This window comes from Melospiza georgiana, chromosome 1 (assembly GCF_028018845.1).
Source record: "Melospiza georgiana isolate bMelGeo1 chromosome 1, bMelGeo1.pri, whole genome shotgun sequence".
Taxonomy (NCBI): Eukaryota; Metazoa; Chordata; class Aves; order Passeriformes; family Passerellidae; genus Melospiza; species Melospiza georgiana.
Window position 1 is genome coordinate 41,248,454 of NC_080430.1, and position 16,881 is coordinate 41,265,334.

A 16,881-nucleotide genomic window follows, 5' to 3' on the forward strand; every position below is an offset into this window, starting at 1 on the left:
CCAGTATAGTAGATATATAGGAGTGCTTACTACTCTCTCCTGACTTTCCCCAAACATCTAGCAATGCACAGAACCACTCAGATATCTATTTTCTGCCTACACAAAGCATAAAATGCCCTTAAATAATGCTCTCTTCCCCAGTGGCACTTTGTTTCTGTGTCAGGGAAGGTAAGATGTGACACTTAGCTCATCTGCAGCATCAGGATCACTATGTGATCCTTTTGTGAGTTAACTTCCCTACACATCTGTGCCCATGATTGACTAAGTACATGGTATTTCTGAAGGATTGTGAAGGGATATAGAAAGATTACTTTCTTTACCACTCTTCTAGTGAAGTTTCATGTGTTTGAACAGTGTATAATTGACCACCATGGGTTATCAATTTGTTTCCTGTCATTGCTGTGCATGGGCATGACATTGACTGCAGCTGTGGAGCAGGGGACTTCCCTGGTAGGAAAAATCCAGAGAGGCAGTCCCAGCAGTGCTGAGACTCCAGCCTGGACACCATGGGACCATCCATGCCTGCTCCATTTGGCAAAGAGGCAGGATGTTAACCCCATCATTAACCCTTGCATGTTTCTTTCTTGATGTTGGCCACTAATCTCAACTTCATTTACCAAGGCAATCTCATCACATAGAGCAAGAGCTGCTCTGATAGTGCTGAGGAAAGCACAGACAGCTCAGAGGTTCAGGACTGTGTCATGCAATGGGATTCAGCAGTGTTAATCACAGCAATTCGACCCTGCTTTTTTGTTCTATTTTTAGTATATTGTGCTTTAAATAAAGGAAAGTTTCGCTTTCCTCCCTTATCATAATATTTCCTCATTTTCATCTGTGGGAGTGGAAACTGATTATTTCAAGGCCTTCTTGCTAACCCTCTGCTGGGACATGCTGACTCAGCTTTGGAAATTCCACAAATAGGGGAAATGTGGTAGTGTTGCATCTGTCGTGCTTCTGAGTGATAACCATCCCTTGTCACATTTGAAACATGACTTGGTTGCCTTTTTATATCTGATGCATTTAGATACAGTAGAAGTATTTCTGCAGTGTGTATTTTGTGAAGTGAGCCTGAACTTAAATGGAAATGGTATTTTTGTCTGTGTTAAATACAGATTTCTCAAAATAAAGCTGTCAAGGCAGTGTTTTACGATGGATTTTGGTTTCCCTAAGCAGTGTCTATGTAGATTTTTTTTTCCTTAGGTTTCTGTAGTAGTTAAAAGTATCCAGACTCCCTGAAAATTGATGCATCCTCAAGGACTAGTAGGTTTCTATTTCTGGCATGTGCATCAAGATGAATAACTATTCTCTAGCAGTTTGCATGGACTCAGGCTAAGTAGGCCTCAACCTTTATCCCAACAGGAATTCCCAGACTAGAAAATTCTGACTTCATTTATGGTTTATAGGAAGTAACACAAAACATGACAAAAGAAAGCCTTCCGTTTTCCTCACAGGCAATCACATGGGACCTGTGCACTGCTTGAATTCACCTTTGGGTCAGTAGGTCAAATATTAAAAAGCCTTTTACTGTCCCAAAAAGTCCTCTTAAGGACTTTTAAAGCTTTTAATGCGGTCCCACTGCTGATAATTTACTACTGTTAATAGCTATGGTCTTTTTCCAGTCCAACTGTAGATAGTTAAATGTTAAGTCTTTGAATTTTAAATGAAGAAATCTGAGTTTCCTTAGATTCCTCAGACTTAGCCTCAAATCTAGAGAAGTTTCTCAAGAGAAACACCAGTTCCTACTGCTCTACAGGTGGATGCAACATTGACAATAATTTAACCCTGTGTGCAAATCTGTTTTGTCTTTATATTTCTGGCATCTTTGAAATGAAATATTAAAGGTAAATGCATGATAATCATCAGAAGAAATGTATTCACCGAGCTATTTGCATCTTTATTAAACTGAATGCAGTTCTGAAAATATTTTCCAAGCACAGATCCTGATGCTGCCAACTAAACCAAAGTGAATTTTTCTGTGGCATTCAGTTAGAGAAGGATCAGGCCATGACAGAGCAAATACTCTGTCCTTGGAAAGAACAGCTGCTGAGAATAGTTGACAGAAACTCCTAAAGCTCCTTGGCTCCGTGGCCAAGTATGGGTTATGTGTGCACAACCACATTTGTAACTTGTGGCTCTGCTGCTCCACTATGCCATCCTATAGCCTCTGGAAGATCAGACAGCAAAGCCCTCACCTTTGCCATGCTCCTGTTGTCTAAGAAGTCCCATTGCTTCCTTTGCCAAGGAAGGAGCATCCAACCTCTGCTCTAACACCTGCTGCACAGGAGGGGCCAATGCACAGGTTGACCTGAACACTTTTTATCTGCGGTTTGAGGAGCCCAGTTTTGTCCTCTGCAATGACACTGCACTCTAACCTCTGCACTGAGCAAGTGGTACTGTATCCTGAGACAGATTAGGGAGAAAACCATTTGTTTTCACTGCTATCTGCAACCCTTTTGGTCTAATGTTACTCTCATGAGAGCGCAGACATTCTGCTTCAAGCTTTGAGGTAAGGAAGTGGAACAGCCCAGTCAGCTCCAGGACTCACCACTCTTCAGAGTTGCCATCTTGACCAATGTAGACTGAAAAACAAGATCAAGAAATTCTGTAATAGTTTGAACTATTTACTCTGGAATCTGCATTGCTGTGTGCACAAATCTGGCTTCTGAGTATTGGTTATCATAACTCTTGATATTTCAGCTTAAGCGGAATAGAACTGTAGAATTCTTTTAAGAGTTATATTGCCTCAACATAACAAGAGTTTTGTCTGGAAATACTTGGTGTTTATGTCAGGTGTTTGGAAGTATGATTTTAATTAGAGCAAAAATAATTGTGAATTTCTTTTTCACATATTATCGCAATCAGATTTTTTTTTTCACTGAGCATTTTACATACATACAAAAAAGCATTTCAACTAATTAGTGTCACTGGCCCTGCAGATATTTTTTGAAGAATTGAAGTAAGCAGTGCTACTAAATACTTATTATTTGCTGTATCATGTTTTTCAAAATTACAAATAATAATCACAAGAATCAATTAAAATGGGATGTTTCAGTGCATACTTCTGAGGGTTTTTTTAAAGAGCACTTTAAATTAAGCTGTTAATTTAATGTTATTGATTTAGTGCATATGGAAATTCAGGTCAAATTAGTTTTCTTTCCTCCCTTATTGATAGCAGAAAGTTTATCCTGTGGTCTGATTCATGCTGTGTCCTCTGCAAAGCAAGTAATCTCTTCCATGACCTCTTTGCTCTCTGTTGCACATCACAAACTCACCCTTTCTGTTGGACAGCATCATGTAAAACACAGTTCTGGGAGAAAGTGAATAGCAGAATTAAATTACAAGATTCATTGACTCTCTGTGGGGAAAAAGGACTTGAGTCTTGTCTAAATATCAGTAAGAGAATCCTGAAAAATATACATCAATCAGCATGTCATTAGCTCAGTATAGCATAAATGAAGCAAGCATACTTGAGGCAATTTTGTCCAGTGGGCAATAGAAAAACTGTCAGAAATTCACCAGCGTAATATTGATGAAAAATCAAAATAAAGAGATAAGGGGTTCAACTTAGGTTGCTGCTCATCTGGCAAAAAAGCCTTTTGGTTCCAGAGGTTATAAGTGAATTTCTGATTTCAAGCCCATAGGTAGGGGTTAGTGTAGAATTTTCAGAAATTGCTATAACAGTTATCAGATCATCTGAGGTTATTAATTGATTCTTACTTAACAGCAATAGAAACAGCAAACCAGTCACTGAAACAGTGTGAAATTGAATGTGGAGACAACTGAACATACTCAGAGTTAGAATGACACAATGATTTTTCTGAGTTGATCTGACTTTTTGGCTCTACTGTATTGTGGAAGATGGAAGCTAGATATTTGTTTCTAGGAAGACTAAGAAATAACGAGTTTTGAAAATTTCACTTTGTAATAGCAAAAGTATGAATAAGAGGTGTCTACATCAGTATTTGATAGTTCTGGTTACAAGTGTATTCTGTGGAAGTGAAGGGAGGTACCATGTATCTTGTAGAATCTGAAGGCAGCAACCATAGTGACTCAAGCCCATATTTCCCACAGAAGACAAAAGGCAAATCAGATCACCACTGGCAGGTGAATTGCATGATGGAAGGTTCTGCAGCAGCTCTGTGCTGGACTGACCAATAACAATTCAGTTCCAGCAATATTTAGCTTTAGCAAATGCTCTGCTGTCCATGAACAAACTTAATTAAAAGAAAGCTGAGTCCAGCTTACACAGCAGACACAGCACTCTGATAGTTTGCACAGAGAGAAGAAATCCTGGGCATATATAAACTGTGAACTCTTTTAAAGTTCATGGTTTTAATTAAAACAGTAGTTATAAATAATACTCCACTGTGCAGCTGATACAGGCATTTGCGACAAATAATTTCCTACATTAATTTCCTACAAACTTTTTTGGTTTTGCTCTTCGTAGGTTTGGGTTGGTTTTGCTCTTCATAGATTTGGTGTTTAGGAATTTGCTTGTTTGCAATTTTTGGACAAAATTTGGTAGAGCAATCTTTAGTCTATGCCTTGTTTAAGCAGTAACTGCAAAGAGTGTTTCAGTGATGGCAAAGAGTGTTTCAGTAATGCTGGGTACCTAGGTCACATCTTTTCTGATTACATGACTCCAGGAAAAGGATTTCAAACAGCAGAAGTTCTTTTCTTGGGTCATTATAAAGTTCAGTTGTGCTTAAACTTATGTATATGAATAACAAAAAAATATTTTTCAAAAGCATTGGGAAAATGCTTTTCTTCAGAATAGCACTTATGAGTGTTTTCTGTGTCCATGTGCAGAACCACTGTGTCTTTTTAGAAAGTCACCTTGTTAACAGACTTTTGACATGACTTAATGACAATCAAGCTTGTGCAGAAAATGGATGCTGCAGGTTTAGTTCTAGCTGTATTTATAACGTTTAATGGATTCAGCCTAATTATTATTAAATAGTGGTTGCATAATTATACTGGGGCCAAATCTCCTGTGACATTTTGGAAGCATCACACTTAATAAATTTTGAGCCATCATAGTGTTACCATCAGGTAGGGCTGGGCACAGAAGAAGGATAATTTATGAAACATGTTGTCAGCACTAAGTAAAAAGACACAGCAACTACTGTGAAGTCGTTATGTCAGTGTGTGAGATTTAACATCTCAGGATGTCAAATCTTTGTGTATTGGAGCCTTTGGAAGGCCATCAAACAACACAGAGATTCTTTTGAAGGTATCTAAGACAAAATAAGCTGCTTTGAATAACCAAATGTCCTCTGTTCTTCGGTATTTTCCCTGTGAAACCATCCATGTTTAGACGGTCTTGGTTGAGGAGATAGCTCATGCTTCCAACAGTGTTTAATGCAAAAAAATTTAAAGTGGAAAAGGGATAAAACCAGGCTCAGTAGAGATAAGCTTGGGGGCATCATGCCAGTGTGTGAGGGATAGTGTGCTAGTGAGATCTGCTGTCTCAGTGGAGATAGGGGATGGACATCCATGCAGGAGCAAGAGTACAGGGGTTATTGATGTGTTGGAAACCTCAGAAGCACCTGAGAGTGTAATAAGTAGGGCTTCTTCCCAAAAAAACATGTTGGGATTGACAACCCAACTAGAAGGTAATCTGACTACTGCCATGAAAGAAAATGAAAATTGCTTCTATAAATACATCAGCAATAAAGAGAGAGCTAAGGAAAATGTCTATACATTATTGGATGTAGAGGGAAACAGTGACAAAGAATGAGGAAAAGGATGATGTACTTAATGCCTTCTTTGTCTCAGTCCTCAATAGTAAGACCAGCAGTTGTTCAGGTGAGTTGAAAGATGGGAATGGGATCAGAATGAGGCCTATATATTCCCAGGGGAAATGGTTAGTGTTCTGTTACACAAATTCATGGTGCCAGATGAGATCCATCCAAGGATACTGAGGGAGCTGACATAGTGCTCATGGAGCCACTGTCAATCATTTCCCAGCAGAAAGGTTGTGGTTGACTGGAAGTTAGCAAATGTGACACCCATCTGTAGGGACAGGAATATCTGGGGATTTACAGGTCTGTCAGCCTGACCTTGGTGCCAGGAAAGGTTATGGAGCAGATAATCCTGAGCCCAGTCACACAGCACATCCAGGATAGCCAGGGCATTAGGCCCAGTCAGGATAGGTTTGTGAAAGGCAGGTCCTGGTTGACCAACCTGGTCTCCTTTATGACAAAGTGACACACTTAGTGGACGAGGAAAAGACTGTGGATGCTGTTTACCTAGACTCTACTGAAGCCTTTGACACTGTTTCCCACAGCCTCTGTCAGAAACTGGCTGCTCATGGTTTGGATGCATTTTCACTCCATAAAAACTGTCTGGATGGCCAGGACCAGGGCAAGGTGATGGATGGAGTTGCATCCAGTTGGCAGCTGGTCACAAGTGGTGCTCCCCAGGGATCAGTGTTGGGGCCAGGCCAGTTCAATTTCTTTATCGATGATCTGGATGAGGGGATCGACTGCACCCTCAGTCAGTTTGCAGATGACACTAAGTGGGGCAGGAGTGTTGATCTGCAGTAGGGTAGGGAGGCTCTACGGAGGGATCTGAACAGTCTGGAATGATGGGAAAAGGCCAATTGTGTGAGGTTCAACAAGGTGAAGTTCCTGGTCCTGCACTTGGGTCACAATAACACCACTGAACACTGCAGGCTTGTTGAGGAGTGGCTGGAAAGCTGAATGGTGGAAAAGGACCTGGGGGTGCTGGTTGACATTCAGCTGAACATGAACCTGTGTGTGTCCAGGTGGCCAAGAAGGCCAATGACATCCTGGCCTGTATCAGCAGTAGTGTGGCCAGCAGGACCAGGGCAGGGATTGTCCCCCTGTGCTCAGCACTGGTGAGGCCACACCTCAAATACTGTGTTCAGTTTTGGGCCCCTCACTGCAAGAAAGACAAGGGAGGGCTTGAAGTGGGTTCAGTGAAGGGCCATGAAGCTGGTGAAGGTTCTGGAACACAAGTCCTGTGAGAATCAACTGAAGGAGCAGGGGTTATTCTGCCTGGAGAAAGGGAGGCTCAGCTGAGACCTTGTCATTCTCCACAACTGCCTGCAAGGAGGTCGTAGCCAGGTCAGTTGCACCAGGGGAGGTTCAGATTGAATATTAGTTAAAAATTTTTCACCATTAGGATTGTCAAACATTGGAACAAACTGCCCAGGGAAGCGGTGGAGCTGCCATCTCTGGAGGGATTTAAAAGACAAGTACGTGTCAGGTAGGGACATGGTTTAATGACAGACCTGGCAGTGCTGGGTTAAGGGATGGACTCAGTGATCATAAAGGTCTTTTCCAACTTAAACAATTTCAAGATTCTGTAAAAGAACTTCAGAAATATTCTTGACAAGGAGACCTGCATTACTTTTAGCAGTTTCCTTCAACTGTATTTGTTATATTATTAATACATTGTGCATTTATAAAATCCATGTGAAGTTTAGGCTTTCTCTACAGCATTGTAAACCTTTTGGTGTGGTCCTGAACAAGAGAGTGAAACTAGCCAGGGATCAATAGTTAACTGGCCATTGATTTAGCTTTCTATATTGTTAAAAATGTGCCCAGACAAAAGAAAGCAAATAAGCAAGGAAAAAGTCAAAGGGAACCCTGTCAGCTACCCTTTATGCATTTTGCTCACTGCAATGATGGTTTAAAATATGTCATTGGCAAATCTGGAAAGCTGCATTGTCTGGACCATTGTTATAGCAAAAGTTTCATGAGAGTTTTTTTAGTTTGTTCCTTCTTTTTATAAAACAAATATGTAATGTAAAAAATCTTTGGAAGCAGGTCTCTTAATTCATATCAGTGTATCTTCATTGATTGGGAAGGCACCACATGCAGGTACACAGGCACATCCCCAATCCCTACACCACACCCTTCCTTCCCATCCTTTCTGAGAAGGAGGAAAAGGATTTCCTGCTGTCACTTCTCTGATACCAGGAGGTGGTGGAGTTTGGGGTAACTTTCTTTTAACTTTCACATTACTAGCCCATATTCATCCTATCTAGCAGTGATTAAGTAAGTTAGGAGCATCCTGCCATGCCTGAATAGGTCAGTGACGAGAGAACATCTCTAAATGTTCCTTAAAGACATTAGGTATTAGAGTGGAAGTTAAACACCAGGATTATAAATTCAATGTCTTACTCTGCCTGAAACCAGGCATCTTTTGCACATGTGAAAAAATATGCTATATTAATATGAGAAAGCAGCTGGACTAAATGGAGCAACAATAGAAAACTGGGGGTAAGGTCTTTTCATTCTGAATTTTGGTCTGTGAATCCAACCAAATGTGCATAAGATCAGCTTTTAAATTAATGTCTGTTTCAGATGTCCTGAAAGTTCTCATGATCTGCAGTACTAAAAATGTGAATATTAAAAATATAAAAAATGAAACAAGAGGAATTATTGAATGTGAATCTTCTGAGGGTAAATATTGCATGCTTCCTCTAAATTTAATTTAGGCTTAGTGGCTATAAAGGCTCCAGTTTAGAAATAATTTAATAAACTGAAGATGAGACTGATGCTGCCATACAACTGCAGTTTTCAAAATGGTGAGCAAACGCTGGAAAACGTGTGAAATACAACATAAATGTTTCCGTATAGATGATCTTGTTTCACATATATGGATCCATAAATGGCTTTTTCTATAAAAAACATTACTATTTTTGTCTTGAGGGGATACAGAAGTTCAACCTAGATCTTTAAAGGAAACAAGGAGTTCAATGCATAGGCTGAAGATCTGGGCAGTAGCCATAAGGCAGAGATGAACTAATTGTAGGAAAAAACTGCTTAAAGAGTGTTTTGAACCTGCATCTAAAAAGACAGAACTGTTTTTCTAAAGGTGAGCTGTAATATTGACCTGTGTCAAAATGAGTATAACAAAGACTCAATTTATTAAAGACAAGCAAATAAATAAATATTGATATATTGATAGTACTATTGATCAATAGTATAAATATTGATTATATCTTTTAAAGGAGGAGTTCAGAATCTCATATTGATCCACATGCAAAGTTAAATACCCAGAATAAGTTTGGAAGATGGAAAAAGAAATAATTCGAACTCATAATCAGTGCTTGGTTTCCTAGAGCAAGTTGCTCTAAGGAGAAATAAATTAGGTTCAGTAAAAGGAATTGGTACATAAGGTTTCCAGATAAACCAAACATACTCAGTTTCCAGTCCTACTGAGATCACAGATTAGAAGAGTTTTGAGTTCCTTTTGGGAAAAAAATAACATTGCCAAAAGCTGTCTGCCCCTCCCTACACGTGTCTTTCAGGAATGCATTACTAAATGTACTGCGTAAGGAGCTTTAGCCTCAGCTCACACAAGAAGGAATTGTTCTTTCAGCTTTTCACGCGTTGCTTCCAAAGATTATCTCAAGATGGGAGGGAAAATCCCATCTGAACGTTGTCCTTCCTTTCAAAAGTGTCTGGGAGGGCCCAGCAAAGCAAACAGCAAACTTGGAGTTGTAGCACATGCCCCACTTGGCTGGGTTTGGTTTTGTTTCTTCTTTTTTTTTGTTTGAAATGCTGTTGGTGTAGTGTGCTTCAAACCCTCTGCTTTATAAACTTCTTTTGCTTCCTTGGCACAGGCCTTGGGAGCTGAGCGACTGGCCCAGTTCTTGCTTAAAGGCAGTAACAGAATTTCTGGCTGTTTCCCAGTACAACTGCTCCAGAGCCTTGCAGCAGGACGCCTGCTCTGCTGACCACTGGAGTTGGTCTGAGCCAATCAAAAACATGGGCTTGACCTTCTGCTGGTTTGTAGTATTCACAATTTTAAACCCTCCAATTTTAAGATTGGATTTTTTTTCAAATTATAATTAAAAAAAAATCTTCACAATTTTAAGCCTTTCTAGGAGTGGTTTTGACCAGTTTGAGAGTGTCTATCATACACATCCCAAGCCAGAATATGCATGCAGCTAAAGCTGCTGGAATACAAGGGCCAGAGGAGCTGAGGTATTATGCTCATACAATGATGGTGAAACAGGCTGCAGTGGGAGCAAAGGGAATTGCAAAAAGCCATGCACTTCTCTGGAGAGGAGCTTAAATCGACTTAATTTCTTTTTTCTTGTTGTTGTTGGCTCATTCTCTGGCACTCAGTGTACCCACACAGACTGGCACACACAAGGGTCCCAGAATGAGCTTAGCCTAAGGTGGGAGGCTGTGCCAGGATTTCCTAGGGTTGGGACTGACTGGCTGAGTTTATCCCTGCTTCGTTGGGGCTGCAGTGCAAGTGCAAACTGTATGTGGAAAATCCTTGGGCTGTCAAATGGGAGACGTTGGCTAAAATGAACATCTGTGAGGACAGCCAGGAGCAGGCTTTTGATCGTCCCTTGAGACTGCACCTGCAAGTTTGCATGTCTTGAGCATGGTTCTTCTGCAGTCGGAGCACTCAGCAGGCTGCACAGTTGCTTCACTGCTGTCTTCATGAAGCAGCAACTTGGCCTGGTGTTGTTCTCATTATTTATCTGTGTTTGGCATAGAGCCTGGGAAAGGCAGGGGAAATGTGCTGCCTCACTGCAGAGAGCCTGCAGAGACCCCTGCTCCTGTGAGCCTCCAGGACAGTGGTCCTGCAGAGGCTGGCCCTGGTCCCCCTGGGAGGCCCTTCTCACTCGTGGGGGATTAGATCCAAGGGACAGGTGTGCTTTGGGAAGGCTGCATCCACAGGTGTGTCCCTCCACCACAGTGCAGGGCCAGCATGGTGTCTCTTGTGTGGCCCATAAGGGTAAATTCCTTCACTGCAAGAATAGTCAAGGATTGGAACAGGCTGCCCAGGGAGGCAGTAGAATCACTGTCCCTGGAAGTTTTTAAGTAGTGCTTAGAGACACAGTTTAGTGGTAGACCTGGCAGTGTTGGGTTACTGGTTGGACTTGATCATGGAGATCTCTTCCAACCTTAGTGATTCTAGGATTCTGTGAACTCCCTAGCAAAGCCCAGGCTCTGCTTGGCTGGTGCCCCACAGCACTGGCTCCCAGTCTCCAGCTGTGGGGCATCCAAGTCACAGTGCTGTTGGAGTTGTTTGTGGTGAGCGTGTGGCTTTCTGCCACCCACCCTTTTGGTTCCTGCCCAGACTATTGGGGTCATAGGATGAAGATGCAGTTCTGAAGTGACCTTCAGTATCAAACAGAAGAGTTTCAGCTCTCTCACTGATGACTGGTCAGTCAGTGCATTTTGGGACTGGAGACAATAATAAATGAGATTTTAGTGGCCCAAGATGGAAAGTAGCATTTTAAAGTCTAATGAAAAGTCTTAGAGAGCATTGAATGAACCACAGGGAGCCTGATCCAGACACTAACAGCACCATCAGTCCTGCAACCCCGGGAGCTGTTCCTTCACTGAAGGCAGAAACTGAGCTGTCAGCTGTGAGGATTATGAAAGACAAGTAGTTCATGGGGTGCTTGGACTTATGGTTCTGGTTAGGCTTATCTTGTCAACAAATAGGCACATTTTGAACAGCAGGACACTTACCTTTGTCAGTGAAAAGCTCAGCAGTGTCACGGGGATAGGGAAGAGAATATCTCACACAGGAGCTTGGGGAATCTGGGAGGGAAAGGCTTGGGCAAAATGAGAGGTTTTTGTTTGGACCTCCACACTGAACATCAGAGATCTCTGCACAACTGAAAAAGATCACAAGGAGCCTCAGTGCCAGAGACTGGGAGTGGGACCAAGACTGAGAAATAGGGACTCATGAGGGTAGGTGGCAGTGGGGCCTGGCTGCACAGTGACAGGGCAGCTGGGTTCCACATCACCCCTGTAAAGCCTTCTCAGCTCCTGGCTGCATTACTGTAAAGGCATTTCATCTTGTTTCAGTTGGTTGTGTGATATATGGCTTCTGTGGGCTGATAATTCTCTCTAAAGGAAAGGGGTATTTCTCTAAATGCTATATTTGTATAGTAAGAAAAAATAATGTGAATTTTTTCATTTCTTAGAAAACACTGTTGTGTTGCAGAGGTAGCGTGAGTGGCCTCATCTGTCTCTCTCTGTTTGCAGTATTTATTTATCACATTGATAAAAGATAGACTTGGCAAATCCCTGTGAAAGAGTGACTATGGTCTGCTAGTCTTTCATTCATCCTCAGAGTGTAGCTAACTTTCCACGGATATTTAAAACAACGACATTTAATCTCTAGCAGAGTTAAAAGGTTTATGTGTTCCTGGTTCAGAAGTGAAACACATTGGCAACGGTTCTTATTTATTTTGTTTGTATGACCCAGCTTGAAAACTGAGTAGTCAAAGGAGGAGTTCTCATTTTAATGTGCTGTGGGACTGAGTTGCTTCAGTGAAAGCAGAGGCTGTCGGGAAGTTACTGATGCATAACTCCACTTTTCCACGTTAGTCTGGTCTTTGGCTACAGGGATTTCATCAGCATATTTTTTTCTAAATATTAGCAAGAGATGTTAGTCCTTGAGCATTGATTGGTGGATTAATCAAAGCCCTTAACCAATCAATAGGTAGAGGTTTGCATAATAATGGAATTATTTCTGAAGAACTGAGCCAATTGGAATTGCAAAACTTTCTGCTTCAATTTGCTTTTGAATGCCTCTGCTTACCTGCCTCTATTGCTTATCCTTTCAAAGTACTTAGTAACAATGAAGATGCTTCCAAATTCCTACATGTTTCATTTTTTATATGGTTTTGGGGTGTGGAGGGTGGATAAGGGGGGAAGTAACAATAAAACTTACATAGCTTGCATACAGAAAAGGGGGAAAACATAAAGAAAAGGGAAAAAAGAGACAGAGAAAGAAAATTATTTGCATTCTTGTCTCCTTGCTTTTCCCAAAGCTAAAAGTGTGATCTGAAGCTCATATTCCTCTTCTTTTCTTGTCTACCTTCCCTCCAGGACTGTTTGCATGATTTTCCTTCCATTGTTGGTACTGTAGCAATTCTGACCCCTCACTAGCATCTTTTGGTTACTGGAGAGGAACTAGCTTTGGATGTGTATAAATGTAAATTGATGTGAGAGCAAGGAAGATAACTGCAGGGAAAGATAATTGGAAAGGGAAATAAGATTTTTCTATATTTGAGGTTTGTCACTTCAGTTGAATTTGCAGTAAGTTCAGCGTTCCCATGTATGGTGCTCCTCTCCTCTCTTCTGCCCCTTACTTAAAGACGTGGTAATAACTGGGTATATTTTTATGGAGAGCAGCTTGAAAACATGACTGCTTTAGTCTTTTATTTCTGTTTTGTAAAACAAAAGAATTCATCATGCACAGTAATGTGTTGTTTTGCGGGGTAGTGAGTCGGGAGATGCAAAGCTAGAATGCAGTGGTCATTAGCCAGTCCATCCAAAGACAAGCATCCATAACCCTGAGATCAGAATCCACATTAAACAGCATAACAGTATTACATGCCCCCTGATTTTGGACCTTTTAGGGTCTCTATTTACAGGTTTTTTTGTCTCATCCAAAAGGGTTAAAATTTCCCTAGAGTCTGAGGTAAGAGAAGCTAAAAACTTTCTTCAGCTTCCGATTCTGGTACTTAGCTACCTTAGATTTGCCTTAGTCATTCTTGCCACTGCAAAGATGGTGTGTGTGAATCACAGCTTGAAGCAATTTCTCTTTCCAATATTGAGGCCTTGAATGTAAAAGGCAGTGATGAAGCAGATATCTTGGTTCTGTCCTGTCTTCATACATCATCTTGAAACAGAATGCATGATTGTGTTTGACAAGGCACATCCTCACTGATTTTAATGGAGTGAAATTTGAAACTAGTTTAGTTAAACCAGGGCAGATGGCTGCAGGACTGTGTGTAATTTCATAACAGTGCAAGGTTGCAGTGCTGCTGCAAGGTTATTAATCTGATTTTAGGACAACTCAGCAAAAAAAGAGTATTGCTGTTGTCAACTCAATGTTGAACAGGTAAAAATTAATTCTGCCTATTAAAATGTGTAATAAAAAGAATTAAAAACTCTGTCTCAGAGAACTTTCTCAGAGAAGGTGTTGTCTGGATTACTGCACAATATAATGATTGCATCTTATATTTTTGGTTATTTAACATTAGCTGCAATTATGTAGTAATGCCTGATCCGAGTCAGGCTTGTGCTGGCAGGTGATCAGATATTATGTAAAGCTTATATCAATAAAAATGGACAGAGCCATGAAAATTTGCAAGGGCATAACTAAATTGATTTAATGCAATCAAGACCTGGTTGTCTGTAGACAAGGGGTTTTTTTATTGCTTCAATACAGTTATTTTACATATGGCATCTATGTCTCTTTCATGTTTCTATGCAAGAGTTCAGTGAGCAAGAATAGGAGTTGGAGCGGTTACCAAAATGGAAAGTTTAGCCTGAAGAGCTGAAATAGAACAAGAAACTGCTTTCAAATTTGTTTTTTCAATTATTCATGCTACAGGCTTTGTTTTATAAGATGTTTTCATTTAGTCTCAGAATAAACATGTGACCTGTGTCACCCAGGACCACAGGTTGAACTGCAGAACTCCCCCCTCCTCTCCCAGCCCAGTTAGATCTTGTTGCTTATTATTAAGGAAGGCATTTTAGATGGGGAAAGAACAGGAGAAGATACTATGAAAAGTATTCTGTGTTTTCAACCAACCTTTTTCATGATGAACAGGCTGAATGGGAAGTGTTCAGGCTGGAAAGCACATCTGCTTAAAATACATGTTGAATTTTTTTTCTTTATTTATGTTAACATTAGCACATTTGGAGAAATCACGTTTTCTTCACAATCTCTTTGCTAAATTAGGACACAAATCCAAGAACACTTGTTCATGAGAGTAATTTTCTATAAATGAGTAGTGTCACTGAGTTCAATAAGAGCAATCACGCACAGAATTAAGCACATGCATGAGAGTTTGCAGAAATTTGGCAAATATGTTGCCTTCATGAAAAGATTACCCAGCTTTTCTTCTAATGCAGCTATGAATTCTTGGCTTGGTCCTATTTTGAGCAGCCCTTCTTCTACAAGTCATAAGCTATTCTACTGTGTTAAGCCTAACTGAGGATATTTCTCTTATTTTGTCACAGCAACAAGAGCAAGATCCCACAAATCTATACATCTCAAATTTACCCGTGTCCATGGATGAGCAGGAACTGGAGAATATGCTGAAACCCTTTGGACATGTCATTTCCACCAGAATATTAAGAGATGCAAATGGAGTCAGCAGAGGAGTCGGCTTTGCCAGGTGAAACCTTTGCTCTTACTTCTCATGCACATTTTTTCGCCTTTGGTCCTTTGCAGTTGCTGTCTGTTCTGTAGCTTTGAAATCTCACAGCTATGGAAGATGCAGAGTGGCACCTTTATCAGGTTGTATCCATTCTTTCCACCAGAAAATGCCAGTGTAGAAGGATGTTCATTTCATTGCTCTAAAAACTGGTTCATTCTGTTTTGGTATATGTAAATAAAAATGGCTGGGAATAGTGAGCTATCCATTCAGGATTAAGCTTGGGTAATAATAAATGTCCTACAGCAAAAAGCACACATTTGGTAAAGAAACCAAGGCCTGTGCTTAGGAGATCCTGGAGTGAATTTATTGCAGCCATTCAGTACCTGAAGGGGTCCTGTAAGAAATCTGGAGAGAGACGAGACAGTCTTTAGGGTCCCTTCCAACCCAAACCATTCTATGAAACTGTTTAAATATTTGACAATATTTTTGCAACAGGAGAAAGTAAACTTAGCAGCTGGAAGAGCAAAGGGTAGGAACTGTGACTGAAGAAACGTGTCTTCCTTGAAGCTTCCTTCAAGCTTCCTTGAACTGCAGCTATGAAAAGAGCTTAAGGAGAAATATTTGCATAGAAAAAGCCCTGATGGAGTAGTCAGACATTTTAGACAGAATGGGCAACATATTATTACCATGTATTTCATTGTTAGTACAGATAGACAAGGCTTCATGTTTACTCTCAGGGAATATTTACATAGAATCTCTTCAGCTTGAAACATTCTCAAATCAAATAGTTTTCTTTTCAAAAGCCAAGAAATAGAGTGCTATATATAGAAAGGTATTGAAAAAACAAATCAGAAGAGAAATTTGCAATTCTGCTGCAAATCGGTCTTCTGCTTCGAAAGAAAAGGGGAATAAAAATCCCAGATCATTGTTTCTACAGAATATTCATAACACTATGCTTTGTAAGGGAAGCAAAATAACTTCTTCATACATAAAATTTCTTTGAAATCCATCATATCTTGGTATATCATGGCACTTCTGTTAGTTCCATAATACCACTGAGTGAAATGAGGCACTGTGTGATGAAACATTAGCTTTCAAGAAAAGTGACATTGTAGTGTTACCTCAGCCCTTGATGTGAAAGGTCATTGTGCACAAAAAATGTTTAGATAATATTGTCTGAGTTCAATGAGAAAAGGCAAAACATTTATGCTGAAAGATGGCACACTGCATTCTTGCAAATTATAACATGATTTTTTTTAGCTCACTAAATATAGATTAGTTTAAGTCATGGATAAACTTGCATTTTTTGAAAATTGACTTACTTTTTGAAAATGTATTTAATTATGGAACATATTTCAGGGATCTTTAATGATCTAACTTGTAGGTTGTGTAATTCACCATGCCAATGACAGTGGGGTAAAACCTTCGCTCCATCAAAGTGTGCAGGAGATCTCCCTCTGATTTGAGTGAGGCTAATGTTTATCCAGGAATTTAGAACCATAGTTGAATGCTGACTCCTGGCTTTGCAGAATTATCAATACAACATTTAATTACATAACCAGCTGACTTTCTTTTTGTAAAGAAGTGCTATATGGTATCTTTTTCCTGTATGTCAAAGCAAGCAGGTTGTTAATTTGTTTAGTTGTGCTTGTAGTCATGAAGGCTTCATTCTAGTGTGCCTATGGCGTGGGCACCAAGGCAGTATAGGTAGGGGATGGAAGCTGGATTTCCAGTCCAAATAAGATTTT

General features: G+C 40.3%; 1 protein-coding gene across 2 annotated transcripts in view; it reads left to right on the forward strand.

Moving 5' to 3' along the window:
• Positions 1-16,881, forward strand: part of RBMS3 (RNA binding motif single stranded interacting protein 3) — a 703,588-nt gene that overhangs the window by 534,743 nt on the left and 151,964 nt on the right. For both annotated transcript variants that reach the window (XM_058028549.1, XM_058028559.1), the window contains one exon: positions 14,994-15,151. In XM_058028549.1, the coding sequence (XP_057884532.1) occupies positions 14,994-15,151 (158 nt within the window). The remainder of the gene's footprint in view (positions 1-14,993; positions 15,152-16,881) is intronic.